This window comes from Myiozetetes cayanensis, unplaced genomic scaffold (assembly GCF_022539395.1).
Source record: "Myiozetetes cayanensis isolate MyiCay16 unplaced genomic scaffold, myiCay2020 scf1, whole genome shotgun sequence".
NCBI classification, from domain to species: domain Eukaryota; kingdom Metazoa; phylum Chordata; class Aves; order Passeriformes; family Tyrannidae; genus Myiozetetes; species Myiozetetes cayanensis.
This window is the reverse complement of record NW_026086604.1, coordinates 48,249,945-48,270,787: the sequence shown is the minus strand read 5'-3', so window position 1 is coordinate 48,270,787 and position 20,843 is coordinate 48,249,945. Positions and strand designations below refer to the sequence as shown.

Genomic DNA, 20,843 nt, shown 5'->3' with positions numbered 1-20,843 from the left:
GCTTGCTCTGCTGAGCATTCTTGGTTTTGACCAACATTCACAGCTCAGGGCACTTGTATTAGTGTGTTTATTTGTTTGTTTGATTGTTTATTTTAACTGACCAATTTGGACAAGATGATGGAAACTTGATTCTTCCCCTTCCTATCACGTCCTGTAAACCTGTGATAGCATCTTCAGTCAGAGATTTGGGGTTACCCAGTTAAGTTTCAGAAGCAGATTTTTAATTGAAAAGAAACACTAAGTTGGTAGGAGTAATGTGAGTGTGTAATAATGGGATCTTATTACAGGGATGACTCAGAAGAGGAAGTCTCAGGCTGGGGCAGAAAACAGTAGGGTCAAAACTCAAAATTTGGAGCTTTGGTTAAAAATTTAATCTTTCCTACATCTCATGCACTTAGAATTGTGGAGGATTTGCTATGTGCATGTGAAAGTTTATGGATTTGTAGGATTCACTTTGCTGGCTTTGCAAAGATTTTATATTGGCCTTGTGATCTTCAGGAAGCATTTATATAGTGTGGATATTCAGACGTTCTAAATAATTTGAAGTGTCAAAATTTATTTGGGCATTTGCTCTCTCTTCATGTGTATCAAATAGATGTTCTGGGTCTACCTTTTAGCTCAGACAGCTGGGTTAACCATGTTTGGGTTTGTCTTTTAGCTAAGTCAGTACAAAATGCATCATTCATTTTTTTGCATTTATGTAAACGTGAGAAATGCTAATGTTATTTTGCCTAGGGGTTAGAGAAAAGGGAGGTGCTAATGATGAGCACTAATTCCAAAATCTCTGGCTAAAGGAAATTGTAAGTGGAAAATAAATACTGTGTAGTTTGTAGAGAGAAGAGTTAATTCTCATGGTTCCATACTGTGAACTTGCTGTTGTGGAAATTATGTTAAATAAACCTCTGATTTTTGCCAGTGGAAAGATATGACATGAATTCAAACATCAGGGCTTCAAGATCATGTTGGCAAGTTTAAAAATTTCCACCTCTACTAGAATGATTTTTTTCATAAAAAAGAAACAATCGAAAAATAGGGAAAAAAGCTGTTGTATTATCATCAGGCACACAGCTGGTGTCTCCAAGGAAGTCATGGGGGTTTGTGTCTGACATCTCCTACAAACTGTGAATCTGTCTTCCTCAAGGCCTGGTTTAGAGGCATTCAATAAATGGAGAAATACGTGGAAAGAAATTACAATGTCTTTCACTCAAACCTTGTTTAAAAGCCACACAAGACTGGTCTATCCTCTTTCAGGCATGCCTGGGCTACCATCTTTCTTTGTCTAAATGTCTTCTGGGTGCTAGTTCTGGACTCCCAACAATAAGTGATTTTTGTGCTCAGATTTATTGGGATGCTCTTATCTGTACACTATAGTGACTGTAAATTAAATGTCAGTATTTTTTGTACTCAGGGACTTGGGCTGATCATTAGGAATTTTTCACACCAAGACAGTATTTTCAGCTGATTTGTTGTATTAATAAATAGGCCTCTTGTCATAAAAACAAGCAAATAACTAAAAGGATGAGGTCACTCACAGTGACCTCAAACCTGTCCCTGAGCAAGGACATAACTTGTCCATTTGAACGTAAAATGAGAAAATAAAAATAAGGTTTTGGTGTAGATTTTAATTCCTCTCAACACAGAATATGTATTTCAAACACATTTTCCACATGTATTGTTCACCAAACGATTAAATTTTTTTTTCAAGTTAATTCAAGAAAAATGCCAACATCCTCAAGTTTGAATCAGTTTAGCTATTTTACCTGAAATTGGGCCAAAGATAAGTATAATTTCTTGTGTAAACCCTTTGTCCGCATTTCCTCCTCCTTTAAGAAAGGATTGAATTTTCCCCCACAGCACTAGAGGGTCTGCTCTGACATGTGACTTTTTGCAGGTCATCTGATAACCTTATCAGCAGGGGCAGAACTTTTGAGCTGGGTCATAATTCTCTCTCTCAGGTGACAAGTCACTGTTCTGCCCAGAGCACAGATCTAGTAGTAATATTGCTTCTTCCCTTCCTCCTTCCTGCTGCAAGCAGCTCTTGCTTTTGGTTTTGGTTTGGTTTTCTTTAGGAAGCACATGAGAATTACTTGCTTGTTTTTGACATTCCTACTTGGATTGAAACACCCCAAAAGCGATAAGTGTGCTGAAAAATGCAGTACTGGCTGTTTAAAAACAAGTCAGTATTTCCCAGTCTGAACAGATGTTCTTGCTCAATATGCACGTGGTACTTTTCTTCATGATGTTGGTTTTCTACATTTTCTACATAATGTTTATTAGTAATTACCTATGAGAATAACAGAGTGTGTTGTTATACCTGCACAGAACTTTTGAGTTATAGTGAACTACAGTGAAACTGGTAGTAAAATGGTACAAATCAATTCTTGTGGTTTTCCATGGAACTTCATAGTACCTAATAAGCTGTTTATATTGTTTTTATCAATTATATTCTTCTTTTAGTTGATGCTGACTTTTATTTTCTTGTCTTTGGTATTTGTACAGTTTCTTCCCAATATATACCTGATTAAAAGAAAGAAGCCCTTCATCACTGTCATTTTAATAACTTTTAACACCTAAGCAAACTATTTAATACAATCTTAGATATCAAATAGCATAAAATAAGATTCTCAAAACTGAAATGTTGACTTTTGAGAAAACATGAAAGCAGTAAAGCCTTGATGTCATCAGATCCTGAGGAAAAAAATCCTAAGTATATACTTTCTTTTTAAGAGTTTAGAGGGATTTGAGTGGATTGCTGGATCAGGTGACAAAGTGCTTTCTGCTGAGAGGAACCACAGCCTCATATCAGCATCATAAGGTAGTTTGATTAGTGGCTACTGTAGGTGGTTACTGTACCAAAAATAGTAAATTCCACATCATATAGGCTGTAATGAACACATTTGAATAGTCTGTGTCAGAACAATTACTTTCTTGGTGGCTTAAAAGCTTCTGAACAATCTTAGGGTTGAATAACATGCAAAAATTGAGTATTTTACATTTCTGTATTTGCCATGTATACCAGTCCCCTAGTGACTGGAGGAATATAACTGTCAGATGAGAGAGAGAGAGAGACAGAGAGACAGAGAGAGATGCCTGTCTCATAGTGCAGAACTTCCCCGGTATGGGTCAACTTTGAAAATGTCACTAGTAATAATGCATTAGAACAACACTTGTTCATTGTGTTCTCTGTTTTATTGTAGTTATTAAAAATTCCAGATATTACAGTAAGCAAACCATGCAGGCACAAGCGAACTCAAATACCACAACCCCAAGAACAGATTTTGACCCAGAAAATTAAATTTCACAAATTGTTACTGGGTTTAATCACACTTAAACAGTTTTCACTGGATTCAAAGGAATATAACTAATAACAATGTACAGCTTGTTTGCACACCATAGCATGAAGGGAAATTACTTTATAATCATTGAACTGATGCAGTTAATTTCAATTTGGTAAATTATCTTAAGGAATCACTCTTATTTCCTATTCATTTTTATTTAAGTTTTTAAAAAGACATATCCACTTCTAAATGTGTCCACATCAGGGGTGGGTTTGCAACAATTGAAACTAATTAATTTCTAAGCCAATTTAGATACATCACTAATCAAATTCTGTGAGACCAGCTTGGTGCCAGTGTGTGTAATAATACAGAATTCTGCTTACCATACCTTAAGTTTATTAAGTATTCAGAAAACCACTGGGAGTAAAAACCAGTAGAAACTTGTTTTCTTGCTAACATCAGCACCAAACAAAGAAGGTACATTTCCCAATTGAGGAAGAGGAAACAACTTTTAGAGGAATTTTCTCCCCATACAGAAATCACACTTTAAATGCCAATACATCAGCCAAGTGCTGCCTTTTGAAAGTTAGCTGTAGTGAAGAGCTTAAAAAAATCCTTGCTATAATGTTGAAAAGAGTGATGCAACATTAATACCTAGCTAACTAAATGCTACATGATCAGATTACTAAAGAGGTAATTGGCTTGCTTAAGTGTCCTTTACGTTCACAGGTTAGTTTCTGGGATTCGTGGATTTAGAAGAGGAAAATCCTAATTATTCTCTAGTCCAACCTCCTCTGTGACAATAGCTGCACAATTTCAGCCTACAATTTCTCGATCAAATTTGTGACAAGCCCCTCCTAAAACAACCAGCTGCTAAACTTACTTTATCATCAGTCAGAGCCACTGCCACCACAGGAGCATGAGGTATTGGCAGCAGAGGCCCAGAAAGGACAAAATGCAGTGCTTCTTAACAAACTGTGAAGGAGGACAGACATACAGTACTTGCTTCAGGAGTTCTTTGTTTACTTGTGGGTTTACTTCCTACACTACATCTGCCCTCATGTATCTCTGAGTTTGATGGGATTTAAGTCTCCTCTATATTAGCTGCTCAGATATCAACTATTCCATCTGTAACTGAAGGGAAACCATATATACAAGAGTGGATGACTATGTCCAGCACCAGTAGTTGCAAATATTACATGGTAATTTCAAGAAATAACACCTATTGTGATATGCCCAGACAGAGTAGCAAGTGCGGGCTCCACTGGGACACACTCATTTTTGGCATATTGAAAGAGCTGCTGATACAGTCTGTAAATTAGGTTGTGTATTCACAGTTCAGGTCAGGTTTTCAAGAATCCAAATACAATTTAGAAATAAGACACAGGTTAACCCCAGGAACTTGCAATATGCACTTGTAGACAAAGTCTATATTTAACCATTCTTCGGTAGGCAAGAGATTAGTTTTTCAGAGTATGCTCAAACTTGAACATTTTTAAATACATCTTCCAGTTGGGGTGGCTAGATACTTGCAGACCTCAACTCCTAGTGTTTCTGAAAATCCAGGTTTTGGTTCTTGCACTGTGTTCTTACTTAAAGAGCTGATTACATATGTGTGTCTGTATTTGGTTAGCAGAACTCCACATTAAAAAAGAAAATGCCCGTTTTGTTTTATTATCAGTATTGCCAGAGGGAAAAAAGTGAAAATTCTGGAATTTTAGAGTTCTGCAGTAACACATAACAAAGTGAAGTTGCTTCCTGGAAAATATATGGGAAAATAATGAAGCTGCATTAAACTGTATATTATTCCATTTATTTACTGTTACACATTTTTGTCTAAGAGGGATAAACTATCCTATTTCACAAGATTTCCTCTGTTTTCGATAAATACCTTTTATAAAATGAAAGTAGTGATAGGTAGAAAGCTTATTAATTTCTTACCATGATGATTTTATGACATATAAGTTCTGAAACATAAAATACTTTTAAGTATTCTTTTTTTTATCTAAAATTATGATGTCTCCTGTTTTCCATTACTGCTCCAAGATGGGGGGAAATAAGAAGGTTTTGGTAAAGTGCAGAAAGCATTTGAATCATTTGCTAGAGTTAGTTTAAGCAATAGATCAAGCAGTGTTTTCCTGGTTTTCTCAGAAATAATGCTGTACAGGTGAAAAGAGATGACAAATAATTACCTGCTAACTAAGACCATTCTGCTGTATTGTTTTCAATTTATTTTCCCCTCTTCTTCAGCATGTTTAATTGCACGTAGAAGTTGACATTCTGTATCACAGACCTTCTACTATGACTGTTTTAAAGCACTTTGAATCATCAAATCTCTAGGAGAGCATATGTCCAGAACAGACTCACATCCTCATCCCTGCTGTTCTTAGTGGCGTTGTTCCAGATGCTTTGCTGGTAGCCAAAGTTTGGAGGCAAGGCCAAAAGTTTCACTCCTGACTTCTCTCTCAGCCTGACTGAATTTCAGTTTGAGCAGCTATACATGTTGCCTGCGAGTATACAGCTTCGTTCCATCCCATGGGCCAATGACCAGGATGGAACCCATCTGTGAAGCAACATCTCCACAGGTTCAGCACAAGGATCACGTGGAGACAGCTGCTGGTGAGGGAACGGCAGAAGCAAGTGCTCCTGCTATGCCCTGCAACTGCTCACTCTGGGTAAAAAGTAAAGGTGGTTCACATGTGTTAACTGAAATGTTTACACGTGGTCATATTCTTAGCTATTTTATCTGTGTCTTCAGAAAAGGTAGAGCCAGGTGCTAATTGCTTGAGACCAGTAAAGATCACAGGTTTTGGGAGTAAAGTCTTATAAACCATTGATGATCTGTTTGGGGTAATAACTTTCGGTTTATGTGAAATCTTTTTTCCAGAGTTTCTGTTGCTTATATGCTCCTGGCTTTTCATCTGAAAGAGTTGAATTGTTTAAGCTGTGTGTTATCAGTGTCCTGGTTGTTGGATTTATATAGAGAGAAGTTCAGCTATGGCTCTGTAGTACAAGGAGTAAAGTGGGTCTCCTAGGAAGCCTACATGCCCTGAATTTTTTCTGTGCATCCATAATTTGTGGTGATATCCTAGTGATAAACTGCATTTAGCAGACACCTTTGGCTGTCTCACCTGTTCTCTGCACGCTAATTCAGCTTCCCTGGGATAGCAATTAAACTTCTGACTGGCATCAGCAGCTTCCAGCAGAAGAAATTAAAAGGAGAAAAAAGATCTGCTGGAGAAATATTCATGTGTCATCCACTGACTATGGACATGTAGATTTTCCAACTCAATTCATTTGAGATGCAGGATGAGCCATATTTAGCCTCACCTTTAGGAGATCCTTCACTGTATCCAGCTGGGAAGCTGAAGGCACCCTACTTGCAAACAAAAACGTGCAGACTTATGGAAAGGTCACCAGCAGTGGCTTTAAACCTCAGAGTACATGAGATGTTAAATCTTTGGTCCTACTGTGTGCAGTAAAATAGTTAAGTACTTGGTATAAATTTCTACAGGATTTTAGCTATTTGTTATGCCTGTTTCCAAACCCAGTGAAGCTTAGGCCTTTGTCAAATAAGGTGTCTGGCTTGGCGGTGAGGGAGGTATGGAAAAAGTGTGGCCTTGGCAGAACTCCTGATGGTGCGGTACATGGATTTCAGTAGTTCTCATTTGGGATAACGACATCCATAACTCACTGTGGTATTATTCCCGTGGGTGGTTTAAAACTCCTTATAAAAGTCTTTATTTCAGTTTTGTAAAAGTAAATCACTGCATCCTCAGAAGCCATCTGCTTAGTTTTTTATTAAGATAATGCATGCTCTGTTTCCATATCAATTCTTCGCATGTAAAAATAGCAATACAAGATCTGAAACCCTACTTCCAAGCAGTCCCCCCAGACCTCAGCAAAATGAGGAAATAAGCGTAAGGTGAAGAGAATAACATCTCTGTTTGAGTGTAACAAGCCCAGTCAAGCACTGCACCTCTCAGCTCAGGAGCTGCAGTTCCAAGGCTTACGTCTGCTGGAAGGTGCCTACATCCGTGTTTGTGCAGCAGCTGTGTGAGATGCAAGGGCACCGCTGTTAACACACCCATTCTGAAGACAGTAAATCGAGACACTGAGGTCCATCTGTGTGGGGTGGAAGAACTCCTGCTTTGTACCTTAATACTTATTTGTGTACAAGTTAGTCATAGAATCATAGAATGTTTTGGGCTGAAAGCGGCCTTAAAGGTCATCTATTTCCAAACCCCCTGCCATGGGCGGGGATGACACCCACTAGACGAGGTTACTCAGGGCCCCATCTAACCTGGCCTTGAACACTTCCAGGGATGGGGCATCCACAACCTCTCTCGGCAACCTGTTCCGGTCCTTCACCACCCTCTGAGTAACTAATTACTTCTTAGCATATAATCTAAATCTGCCCTCTTTTCATTTAAAACCACTGCCCCTTGTCCTGTGACTACATGCCTGTATAAAAAGTCCCTCTCCCTTCTTTTTATAAGGCCCCTTAAGATACTGGAAGCCTCAATGAGGCCGTCCTGGAGCTTTCTCTTCTCAGCCTGTCTTCATGGACCTCCTCTGGATCCATTCCAACAGGTCCACATCTTCCTTGAGCTGAGAAAGTTGTGTTCTTTGTTGGTCCTCTTTTTTCTCAAAAGAAACACTATTTTGTTTTTATATTTAAATTTGCACTTTCATTTATTCTTGTATATTTTAACCAAGTTCATATGAGACTGCCAAATTAGAAAGATACTGCTTCTTAAATCTTCACTTAAATTGTTCAAAGTACTTGATCATTTCACAAATATTAATCTGCCTTGGTGTTCTCCTGAGCACCCATTCACTGAGTTAAAAATTTGTATTTGCATGCTGATGTTTGTTCCCAAGGGCTCATCTCCCCTAGTGAGCATGTTTAAACAACTGAAGTGCCCTTACAATGAAACATTCAAATTCAAGCCTTTATTATTATGCAATCTGGGATTATTTTTTTTTATCATTAGACTTCCTTCTGAACTGGTGGTTAGACACTCCCTGTTCCAAATTCCTGTCCCATGAGCTAGTTGTTTGGAAATACTGGCTAGGAGAAGAAACACCGTGGCTCTTCTCTTTTTCTTTTTCTTTTTTTTTTTTTAATCTGGAGAATGTGTTTTTTTCACTAGGTATTTGGGATTAAACTGTAACCCGAAGGCAGTCCACAGGAATAGCATAAAGATCAAAAGGAAATGGAAAGCATAACTTGGTGGATTGATGCAGCTGAAAACAGTGGGCCTGATTCAAGGTGCTTTGGGAGTCTGAGGATTCTTGTGCATGACTTAACTAGTTTCTGGATTAAACCTTGCATATGCCCTAGGAGAGGAATGTGTACCTGCTCCGGCAGCATGTGCTGTCTGGAAAATAATGAGAATAGCTAGTCTATATTGTGTCAAAATGAGGGTTCATATACACTTTTACTATCCAGAAAAAGGTATTTCTGAGTAACTGCATGTCTAAACAATTTTAAAGCAGCAAGAGACCACTTTGACTTGACTCTCCAGTCAGATCAGTTTCCGTGCAGAACTTCACTCCTTGATCTATGTCCAAGAACATATTTATCAGGGAATTTATACAGCCCTTTAAATTCACTTCCTTATGTGAATTAAACTAACTTTCATGTGTAAAACCCTTTGAGAGTTCCCTCTGTGTGACATGAGGATTTCTCCTACTCTTTCATGTGTCCTGTGATCCTGTAGTATTCGCCCTTGGAATCTGTCTCTGCTGCAGGAAAGCTGAATAGATGAGTCTCCCCCCCTTTGCCTGCAGGGACAGAATGCCACATGATGTGCTCTTCCTGCACTGACTGAATGCTTAGGCTCTCTTGGTCAGACAAGGAGAATGCCAGGGTTTTGTCAGTTTTCTGGGGGAGTACTCATTTCATTTTTCAAGCGGCTTAGCATTTAAAATACCGTGGCCACTTGAACAACCGCAGGTCCTTCAGGTGGCCGTGTCACAAGCTGCCAGGTACTTGAAAGCACACGGAGAAAAAGTGATGCACCAAATCCATTTCGTTGTCATGCTTCAGCCGTTCAGAGGCCTCAGCCAGCTCCGACATTCAGAATGCAGCTGCCTCCGACAGCGGCGGCGGCCCCAGCGTTGTTTTGTTGTCGTTTCTGCAGAGGAGCGGCAGGAGCTTACATCATTTCCAGTAATGAAGTGCCTGGGGTTCTTTTATGACTTGCATACTCTGCTTCTCTGGAGCTGTACAGTGTGTGCTGCGTGACTCCAGGAAACTGAGGATTTGTTTTGACTTGTTGAGAGAACGTTTTGCTATTTCTCTTTACAATTTCACCGTATGACTTGTCAATTCTCTCCCTCTCTTAAGAATAACTTCAGATTTAATTAGCTGAGTGCAAACATCTTTCATTGCAGTGTGGATTAGACTCCTTATTGAGTACATTTACCAACAGAGTGAAAGACATCTTAATCAGGTGACTCTGTGTTTGTACTGCTTGTCCAGAGAGCATGGTAGCTGTCAATAGACAGTTGCTATTGGCTCCCTTTCTAGTGAGGGATGCCCAGTGACGTGGGGACCGTTCTTGTCAGTTTTCATGCTGTCTCTCCTACCTAAGAGCCCTGTGTGTTTCATTATCATTTCCCTCTCTGCTATGTAGGAAAAATTATACTCACGTGCCTTGCTGCTTGCTGGGATATCTTGAAGGTGCTGGCATGTCCCCAGAAGTTCCCCAGTGACCTTGTCTAGCATATTTTAAATGGTGCAATTTATACTTTGCTGAATTACGAAGTAGCATTGTACACAAACCTCTATTAGACAAGTTTCACACCAGCTTCCCAAAGAGTTACCTGGATATATTCACGTACATGTGCTTTGAATTCCTCAGTGCTGAATTTCAGTTTGTATTTCCACCACTCAGAGAACATTCTGCAGACTATGAACCACCTGGGGTGTTACTGGGATAGCATGACCCAAGCAGCAGCCTCCACAATTCTCCATGAGTCCTGGAGTACATGCTTGTGCTGCAGCAAATGCAGATGATTTACCTGAATGTACAGTCACAGCAAATGCTTTTTGGCAGCATCAAAAACAATGAAGAATGGCACAACCTTTGTAATCTCTTCTGCAAAACTGCCACCATGCGTTCTGTTAGTTCCAGATACTGGTCTTGTCACAAGAACTTTATAAAACACCTTTAACCCCTATTAACTGTTCAATTCCCCAGAGTTAAATTTTAACACGTCCATTTTTAGCCGTCTCTTCTCTCAGGGATGCTGTGGTTTCTGTTTGATTCTTCAGAAGTGAATCATAGTTTCAAAACCCTCACTACCTGAAACACTCTTTTTCCATTAACATTCAACGTGTTTAACATGGGTTCAGACACGTTATCAGAAACTTATACTAGAGTCCTTTAAAAAAACCTGGTGTGATTTCATGCCCTGGAAGCACCTTTTACACTATAACTATTCCTACAGCTATGGGGAGATATGAGGCATATGGATCTGAGCTAGTCAAATTAATGCCTTAATGGCTTCTGGCTCAACAAGCAGATACAGTGCAAACAGAGAGCACAACAGCTGTAGTAGAGTTACCTTTTATGTGGGTGGCATAGACGTCTGCCAATTAAAATGATCTGATGAATCATTTCTAGCCATATGATTACTGTTAATAAGAATTTATGTTAACATGTTTGTGTCTGAACTTTGCACAGGTTCATGCCTGCATTTATTTTCTTAAAAAATAGAGCATATCATGGTTGTTTTTTTGTTCTTAATGGGCTTTCTTTCCTCACTTGAAAGCATTCCAGGACTTCAGTAATGCAGAGCTGCCAACTAACCCTTAAAAGAAGATGTTTTTGTCTCTATGTAGTGCTTTCTGCATGTAATTCTGTGTACACAGAACAGTAATTTTTAACCTGGGAACTTCAAGCTAAGCTTCTAAATCCATGTAGCAGCACTTAGAAAGAAAACATGGCCTTCAAAATATGAAGAGCTCTCATAAAGTTTTATTAAAGCCTTTTTTGTTGCAAACATTTATGCTTATACTTTCCTTTAAGTAGGCCCAGTGACTGACAGGTTTTAACTGTTTACTTCATTTCACTAATTCCCTATGTGTAAAAATAAGCGATTTTTTTTTCTAGAACTGATGTTATTTTTATGATGAGAAATTAAGCATGGCAAAATATTCTTTTAAATATGTCCTCAGCAGCTTACAGAGCATTTCAAAGTATTTGAGAAGTCTGTGCAACAAGTGAGACATTTTGTAGAAAGAAATACACAAGTCCAAGCATGGTGAGTGTTAACAAACTTTGATAGGATGATTCGAGAATCTCTCTCTGATCAGAAAAATGTAATTTAAAATTCTGCAAAAGCTTGGTAAGTATAGTAGGACAGAGTGGAGAGACAGAAAATAATTGCAGTGAAATTGCTTGAAGTACAGTTTAGCTAGGATAAGTGGTTGGAGACTTATCCTTGTGAATCTTATTTGGGAGCCATGAGCAGAACAAACATTTTGATGGGGAGGACTTGTTTCCATGGGACTTAGAACAGTTAGGAGAAAGTATACTGAGGAAAACAATCCTAAAAAGACTAAGGAGGAACTTGGCAAATAGGCACTTTCTTTCTCTGTTTTCTCTACTGGCACTCGTGTTAGGAGGAATAGAAGATACTGATAGGCAAGGCATTTCCATGGCACTTAGATTGGAAATTCTGGGGGCTCTTTGGCTCTCAAACTCCTCCTCACCTCTGCTCTGTCCATGCTTACTGATGCATTGATATCATATTTGCAGCATCAATAAACCAAGAACTGTCATATGTTTTTTCTAGTGTCATCCTGCATTACCACCTATAAGAAGACACCGCCTCCAGTCCCACCAAGAACTACCACCAAACCATTTATTTCCATCACAGCCCAGAGCAGCACAGAGTCTGCCCAAGATGCATATATGGATGGGCATGGGCAGAGGGGAGATATCATCAGTCAGTCTGGACTTAGCAACTCCACAGAAAGCTTGGACAGTATGAAGGCTCTGACAGCTGCTATTGAAGCTGCCAATGCACAGATCCATGGCCCTGCAAGTCAACATGTAGGAAACAACACTGCCACCGTCACCACCACCACCACCATTGCCACTGTTGCAGTAGAAGATAGGAAGAAGGACCACTTCAAGAAAAACAGATGCTTATCTATTGGAATACAGGTACAGTACATGACATGGATAATATGCCTGCCATTGTTTCGGATTTCTACATCTGTTTTACAGCTCATTATACAATGTTTCATGTATTTTTCTTCTTGTTCTGACAGGTACCTATGTAGAAATTGCATCAGCATAATCATTCTGCGTGGTACTAATGATGTTTTCCTAATTTATCATAAAAACATCAGATGCAAGGATTTGTTTGAGTCTCCTTGCTGCTTGTTATTCAGCTCTGTTAAATTATACACATGAGCACTAATCTATGAATCATAACACAGCGGGGGTCAGAAAGGCATGAATTAAATCATTGAAAGGGAATGTGTAAAACAATGATTTACATTACACTATCACCCAAAAAATATTTTCGTCCAGCCTCACTGAATTAATTGTCACTGCTTATTCATGCATTTCATAATGACTGGTAGCCACTTGAATGAGGCAGCATTGTTCCTATCCCAACCTCAAGAGCAGCAGATAAGTTCCTTCTGATTTGCCCTTGTTAAAGAAAATTACATTTTGTTACCTCTAGTGCAATGAAACAAGAAAACTAAACCCGCCGAAGTTCACTCCTATTTACAGAAAGGAGAAGAGCAAATAAACTAGACCAACGTAATCTGCTTTCTTAATTAATCTTTCCCAAACGTCCCCCTTCCCCCTACAAAAAAAAATGTTCATAGAACTCCCAACTATCTGCTTGCAGGATTAGTTTTTGCAACAAAGTGCTTGAACTTAAAATCAACTGAGAATCAACACAGATTTTTATGAGAGATGAATCCCAAGCAAATAGAATAGCAGTCCACAGTTTATCAGCCTTCACAAGAAGCCATGATGGTTTTTTTCTTGAAGAAAGTGTTTGTAAGCACAGCACTATGTGCCTGGACAGGCTTATCTGCTTAGCAAAGCCTAAGAATTTGTCGTGAAATCTCTGAATCAGCCTGATGAGATAGATGAGAGGCACTCTGTTAAATATGCCATTCCAGGGACAGCTCCTGGAGAAGCTATGATTTTTCTCTTACTTCTTCTTGGAAGAGGAATAATTACTATTGCCTGTGGGTTCATTTCACTGCCTTTGTTGTAGACCTTTTCTGCTTCACAGCTGTTTGTTTTGGATATATTCTGAAAGAAGGGCTGATGTTCAGTGTTAAAACACAGGAGCAAGCTCTGGGTGGAACAGTGATAGAGGAAAGCTCTTCTATTACTTATTCCCATTCCCAGCCAAGACAAAGGTGCCATTTTACTATTGTAATCCCTTATTTCACCAAGCAAAGAAACAAAGACTCCTTAGCAGAGAAACACCCTGAAAAATAATGGGTACAAGGAAATAATTTCCATGTTTGCAGAAGCCAAAAGGAACAACGGAAATGTGAATCATGGTTCTTGAGAGACCATCTCCGTGCTGTCTCTTCTTAAGGTAGTGTTGCAAATAACAAATGCTGCTTCTGAAAGGTATAGAGGCCTCAGTTTCCTAAGATCTGAGGAAAACAGAGCTCCAAAACATGTTCAAGCCTTCAAAAATCTCCCTCTCAAACCTTTAAGTTTACGGATGACCAATATAATCATATGAAATAATTATGAAAGCTCTCTGGGGATGGTATATGAAGGTCTGTCAGGTGTTGTGTACAAACCAATGGAGATCCCTAAAGCTGGGGTTACATGAAGCAAAACCTTCAGCAGTGGTACAGCCTTACAGGATTCCTGCCTGTGTACAGTGCCACCCTCACAGCTGAGACCATCAATGAAATTTTTAGAGTCAGACAGGCTTCACAAATAAAAGAAAACTACTTCACTAGTCTGCTGTCTGATCCATTTTGCAGCATCACTGCACAAGCAATCATGCTGGTACAGCTGAAGGGGTAGTGTGGGAGTAGAAATACCATGAGATAGCCATTGATGCCAGAAATAACTTCTCTTACAAACAACTGCCCTAAAGTAGGTAAGTACTCTGTCAGTCCTCTGACTGGCAGTATAGAGTCAGTTTCTCTCCACTGACTAAAGGGAGCCTAGTTCAGGCTTAGTCTGAACTCAGACCAAGTACACACTGTAATTATAGTTTGACCCATCTCTGTAGAGCAGGTCAAGCTGCATTAACCAGAGGCATATTCTCAGTTTGTTTCCTCCTCTAACAAATAAACCTAATGTGCGCTTATGATGAACCTCCACGCGTGTCCTCGGCACCCCTCAGTCACTCGTAGGACATCGCAAGCCTTTGCTGTAAATCTGTTTAGCAAACAAGCACAGCTAACAAAGAAAAACCCTTCCATCAAAAAGTTGCTTCACTCTGTCAGTTATGGGATTTAAGGTGTAGTTATTTCCCCGGAAGCCTCATATCAGGGAAGTACCTCACTTCAGGGAACAGCTTCTGTAACTCCTTCTGTAACTCCTCCTCACTGAGCACTTTTCCTGCATAGGCTGTTCAAGTGGCTCTCAAGAAGAAGCTTACTTAGTGATGCAACAGCCACTAACTACAGCTGCAGATTTTGTACACGTGTGGTCTGTGTGGATCCACAGGTCACTTCAGGACACTGCTGTGGCCCAAAAATTCTATTTGCTGGAGATTTTTTCTTTTATAACTAACAGTGTTATATATAGCTTTGGGAATTAACTACACTGATTGGACCCAAAAATTTGTGATTTTGCTCAAAGACACATCTGTGCATAAATTTTAACTTTATACCATTGGTATAAATCTCCTTATAGAGATGGAGATGTGGTATAAAGGGCCTGCCTGTGCTCCTGGGGACACCTATTTGCATGATGAAGGAGTAAAGAAAATGCATCTAAGACTCATATCTGCTTTCTTTAAATCTTATCTGTACAGGGTGTCTCCTTAGCGTGAGAATTACAGTTGTATGAGGTGAGGGAAAAGGGGAGGAAAGAGCTCTGCTCTGATTCAAGGCACTAACATTTAAACAAAATAAATACATAATTTTGACATGCGTTCACATATGCCTGCACATACAGACTAGAAGGTAAAATCAAACAAATGGTGGAGCACAGTAACTGGAGTTACAGCTGCTCAGAGATGTGCTCTGGCAAATGTGAGCATCCAGCCTCCATAAAATACTGAATAAACTCCATCAGCATATTGCAGGATGAATGTTGTCTTACCAGAAATGATTAACAAGAATTATGAGCATTCACTAATAACATCAGAAATGAGCACACCACAGACAAACTATCTGACTAGATGAAGGATCTCAAGATACGAGCTCTATGTGCAGACACTTTGTAGTTGTACTCCATAAAACTGCAAGTAGCTGGCTGGTATCTCTGCTAAAATACCTTACAATTAGCTGCTGTGTTCTGGTTTTTTTGAGGTTGATGGTGCTGAAGAATCCACCATACCAGGGGAAAATAAAGCAACCAGTAAGTTCCAGTCCATAGGAGTTCAAGTAGAGGAGGAGAAGTGGTGAGTAAAAGTTAATACTGTTTTTCTAAAGTAAATACTTATGTCACAACTAATTTTTAAGAGCCCTAGTTCCTCTAGGACCACATGACCACATAAGCCTGCTTCCTGGATGAATTGTTAGATCACCCAGCAGAAAAGCTGAGTCGTATAAATGTTGTAGCTCTTATTTCTCAGAGGGGATTTTTTAGGACCGGTGAGAGAACTGGAAGAGAAGTGCCATATACACTTGTAATAAGCTCTTTTTCCTCAGCAAATCTACCTTAACAGTGGACAGTGATGCAACTGGAGTATTAATCTTGGGATGTCTGCAGCAGCATGGAAATTACACGGAAAAGTTTACCTTGTTTTTCAGCAGAATAATATCAGCCACGTGTAGCAGTGCAGTGTCAGAGCTAAACTGATTGCTTTTACTCAGGTATCTCTCCCAGACATCTCTGCATTACAATTGCTCCCTTGCAAAAAAAATGTTGAGATTGCAAAGCAAGCCTGCAAAACTCAGTTCTCTCTCCAGTGTGCCATGTGTACCATGAATCAGTAAATAAACATGCTCTGAGAAAAATTTTTAAAAGAAAAAAAAAAAAACAAACCACCACCAGAACAGTTGTCACAAAAGCACAAAGAGCTTTCTGATGACAAATTGCAGTTGCATTGCAGGGCAGCATAACTGGACATAGCACTTTCCAGTCACATAAAGTTTTTGAGTGCTTGACCACAACTGCAGATTTTAATTCCTGCCAAGAACTGGACTCAGGGGCTGAAGAAAAGCCAGACTCTCCTCTTGCCTCTGAATGTGCAGTGTTGCCGTGGCTCCAAGCACCCACCCAAATCTTTGCTTGCTTTTCACAAGCCACTTGGGCATGGAGTTAACTTTTCAATCCTGGAGCCATTTTCTTGATAACTCTCTGTATCATGATGTGTCATAGGAAAAGCCGCAGTGGTCAATGAGGAAAGAGTTATGATTGCAATCTCTTCAGAGAAAATCTGGGTGGAGCAAATGTGAGCTGACAAAATTCGGGCCCTCTCTCTCTTCTGGCTCTCCGCTGCGGGAGCAAGTGGAGATGTCCTTTTTACACTGTCTTTTTCCTACATCTGCTAAAAATTCTCAAAAATATCACATTATCTACACCATTTTCAATTCAACCGTATCTCCCTGTCAAACATCAGAGTATTTTCTTGTGGTTTTAAAAGGCTAAAGTGATTTCAGCAAAAAGAAATGTGATTTTGCAATGACCCTGCTAGGCTGTTACCAAGTTCCTCATTAACCTGCTAAAACATCTCTTGCTGGCAGACATTTCTTTATGTTAGACCTTAGCCCCATTTTTACCCGCAACTCTTCCAGCAATAGATAAATGAGCACACTAGAATAGATGCTGAAGGACCATTTCACTTCAGCCTGAGCACAAAGGAAATAACAGCCCCAAAAGCCCAACCCTCCCCTTCCCTGCAAAGAAAGAAAGAAAGAAATGGCTGTTTGTAAATACCTTACTTCCAAAGTCCTCTTTCTACTGCAGTTTTTATTGCTCCAGAGAAAAACGTAAGATTTGCCTGTGAGAGTCTGCCCTGAGAAAGCAATATTTCTGCATTACTTTCTGACAGCTGTGTTTGGGGGTTTCCTTGCTGATAAAGTTGAGTTTGCTGCTCTTTGGAGCAGACAGGCAAGAAGCAATCTATCATGGACTTTCAGAAATGAACCGGCTGATAAAGGACAGCCCCTAATCCTTAGAAAATGAGTGCACTCAAGACACAAAGGGCTTATCATCACAGTTAGGCACTTATATTCTTTTTTTTTTCCTAACACAGCAGAGCACAATATATTGATTATCTGTTGCAGGAATAGAATTGTAAATACAGTGCATTCTTCACTGCCCCCGCATCAAAGCATCTGCAAAGCCTAAAAAAGCCATTTTGAGTTGAATCTTTGAGAAATTAATGTTTTTAAAAATATTCTAGGCCTCAGAAATATTAAATAAGTATAAAATTAGAAGAATGACACAGCAGAAGGGATAAATGCAGTAAATTGATCATGTTGCCTTGCCAGTCTATTAAGTGCCCTGTTACAAAATAAGAAAGCTCTTTGCCTAATGCACCAAAAGCTTACCACACTTTCAATCCTCTTCTTTGCTTCCTGCTCTGTCCTCCCCCTTTCCCTCACCTCATACAGCTCTTACAGTGTCCTTAGTGTCATTCTTACACTAAGGAGTCTTACCTCCTCATGTCCTTTTAAATATTCCTGCTTCTCTTCTTGAACCAAGTAAGAAAAAGGTTTTACCTCCATTTCTTGATCTAAGTAATACAAAAACAGAGCATCTTCAGAGGACAGCTCTTTCTCTTCAGTATTCCATCTCGACTCAGACCTTTCATTGGCCCTTCACTCTCTGTAACCTGGGCTTCCTGCCAAGACAAATGCCTCAGTCCGCCTACCCTTCTTGTACTGCTCAAAGGATAAACGTGCCTACTGCTACCTGACCATATTACAACTGGATCAATCGCTGCTATTCATCTTATCATCAGTTCTTTATGCTGCCTGGTCTCAATAATCTTTTTCATGCCCATTCCCTAACTGCAGCTCTGTGATTTCTAGCATTTATAGAGTACCCCTGTCAAGTCCTTCTCTTACCAAAAAAATGGATATGCAGTTCTTTTCACCTCATGATCTTCCTGCTGTTACTGTCTTATCTCTCACCTGACCTTCACCATGATGCTGACAAAAGCCTAACCAAAATATTCCTCCCCTTTCCTTACATGACCCACCCCTTCGAGGGCAATTTTGAAATGTATATCTAATGAAGCTGATCAGTGGAATCTCAGGGCACTTCTATTTCCGTCCATTTCTGTTTGTCCTTTCTCTCTACCTGTGACTTCTTCTTGACCTCAAAGGACCACCTTCAATTTCTCACTTACAGAAGATAATTGAATTGTTAGAAGTCAATCAGTTAGAAGTCAAACAGTTCTACTGATCCAGAGAAAGAGAAGTAATATATTCTGCCAGGATGCATCCTTCTTAAACAAGGGGCTCTCAGTCCCATAGTTCTGTAATCACTTTTAGTCTCTCTTGCATTTTACCTTATCTACCCCAACATCTCCTCCCATTCACTTTCACCCCAAAAATTGTCTTGCTCATGGCTCTAGATGTACCACCAGCTGGTAATTGTACTTGATTTTCCATCACAAGTATTTTTGAATAATGAAACAGTGGTAGTTTCTGAAGTAAGAACACTGATCTAGGGATCGAGGTTGGAGCAGGAGTGTTGTTCCTGCCATTAGAAGACGTGGTAACAAATCTGCTAATTCCTTCTGCAGTTTGTTTTGTTCTGCTGACAGCAGCTGCAACCTTAGCAGAGAAGCCCACAGCTGAGAAGAGTACAGCCAAGTAAGGGTAAAGAAAGGCAGACAATTTAATGTAAGTGCCTCTGAGATTCACCATGCATCACTTGTTTTGAAACTTGGATCTTTTCTGGGGTTCTGGATTTCATCTTTTTTTTTTTTTAGAACTGAAAGAAATTCTCCAAGTTGAATTGTAAACATGTTTTGCAAAAGAAAGCAAAGAAGACTTAGAAGCTGAGACTTGAATGCTAACAAGTGACCGTGTTGTTGTTGTTCAAAACACATCATTCTGTTGTTCCCCATACTGGTTTATCCAGTCTTGAGGTTTCATGGCTTTCTGCACCTTAGGCCAGATATCTGCTGCAGTTCTCTGAAGCTGTAATTATTACATCTTGTGCCTGCAGGGCACAACTGAGTACAAAAGGGCCAAACCTGAAAGCAGAGGAAGAAGCAAACCTTGTTTTTAACAATTACCAGCAACTTATGACAAACTTTTTTTTTTTTTTTGCTAGACTTGTGAATGTTTTATATAGACAATTAATGAAAACTTAGGCATTAGCTTCAGCAGCATTCCTGTAGTAGGGAGCTTTAACTGAGAGCAAATTAAAAAAGGCTTATATGGGACACAAAGAGTATTCTGTAAGTGTGAAACATCTTGAAAATGAGTGAGGAAGCTGTGTCAGAGGCTAAAATTACCAACTATTAGGCATTTTATATAGATGAGCTGGAGCCAGGCAGATAGTGGATGCCTTCCTGCATTTTCATTTTATTCAACATACATTTCCTTGGACATAATTTTTTTTTAATTTTGAACTGATACTATATTCTATTGCCAAATTGTTTCTCTTTTGAAGACAAGTTACGTACTCCAGAGCCAAGAATCTGTCAAGCAAGCCTGTAGCATACTATTATATAGATAAAACAAAGGCAAAAAAAAGTAGGTAATTCTATTTCGTTTGTTAACCAGAGTCCATTTTTGGTGGTACTAGCTAAACTAATATTGAACCCAGTCAGAGTACACTCCTGAAAGACTTGAAATGTAGTGCCTCCAGCAATACATCCTCCTGTCAAGTACACCTTGATGTTTTCACATTTGGGTTTTGGTGTACACTGAAAAGCCAGGGTGTTTACTGAAAATACAAATGGCCATCTGAAACAGAAGGCTATCAGAGTCTAGGACTCCGGGTAAAGCAGAAGGTGGCTGTGATGTGGAGATAGGGGAATGGAGAAGAGTGAGCCTGGATTAAGGCATCTGCTTTTCTCTCCAGTGCTGTGGAAGGTGTGGAACAGTACACTTGGGTCTCAGTGAACCCTGACTAAATGACTATAAAGAAATCCTGTGTGAACATGTACCTGTGTGGGCACATGTCTTTGTGTTTGTGTGTGTGTTTGCATGCACGCAATTCAGTGCAGATAAGGGATTTGTCAGGTTGGTGGCCTAATCAAAGCAATTTCCAAAAAAAAAAAAAATAGCATAGATTGGACCAATAGATTTTCACTGTAATGTCAGCCTAAAGCTAGTGTCTTTCTAACCACTAATAGCAGTATAAAGAAAAAAGCTTTTCTCTGCCAGGGGCCAGTAGCAGATACTTAGAAAAAGTATAAAGGAGTGTGTGTAAAGTATAAAGGGTGTGTAGTAAATGCTAC

At 39.5% G+C, this 20,843-nt stretch overlaps 1 protein-coding gene across 4 annotated transcripts in view; it reads left to right on the top strand.

Annotated features, from left to right (window-relative positions):
- DLGAP1 (DLG associated protein 1) overlaps positions 1 to 20,843 on the top strand; it is a 410,602-nt gene that overhangs the window by 368,845 nt on the left and 20,914 nt on the right. For all 4 annotated transcript variants that reach the window (XM_050322101.1, XM_050322111.1, XM_050322126.1 and 1 more), the window contains 2 exons: positions 12,090 to 12,463; positions 15,781 to 15,872. In XM_050322101.1, coding sequence (XP_050178058.1) covers positions 12,090 to 12,463; positions 15,781 to 15,872 — 466 coding nt within the window. The remainder of the gene's footprint in view (positions 1 to 12,089; positions 12,464 to 15,780; positions 15,873 to 20,843) is intronic.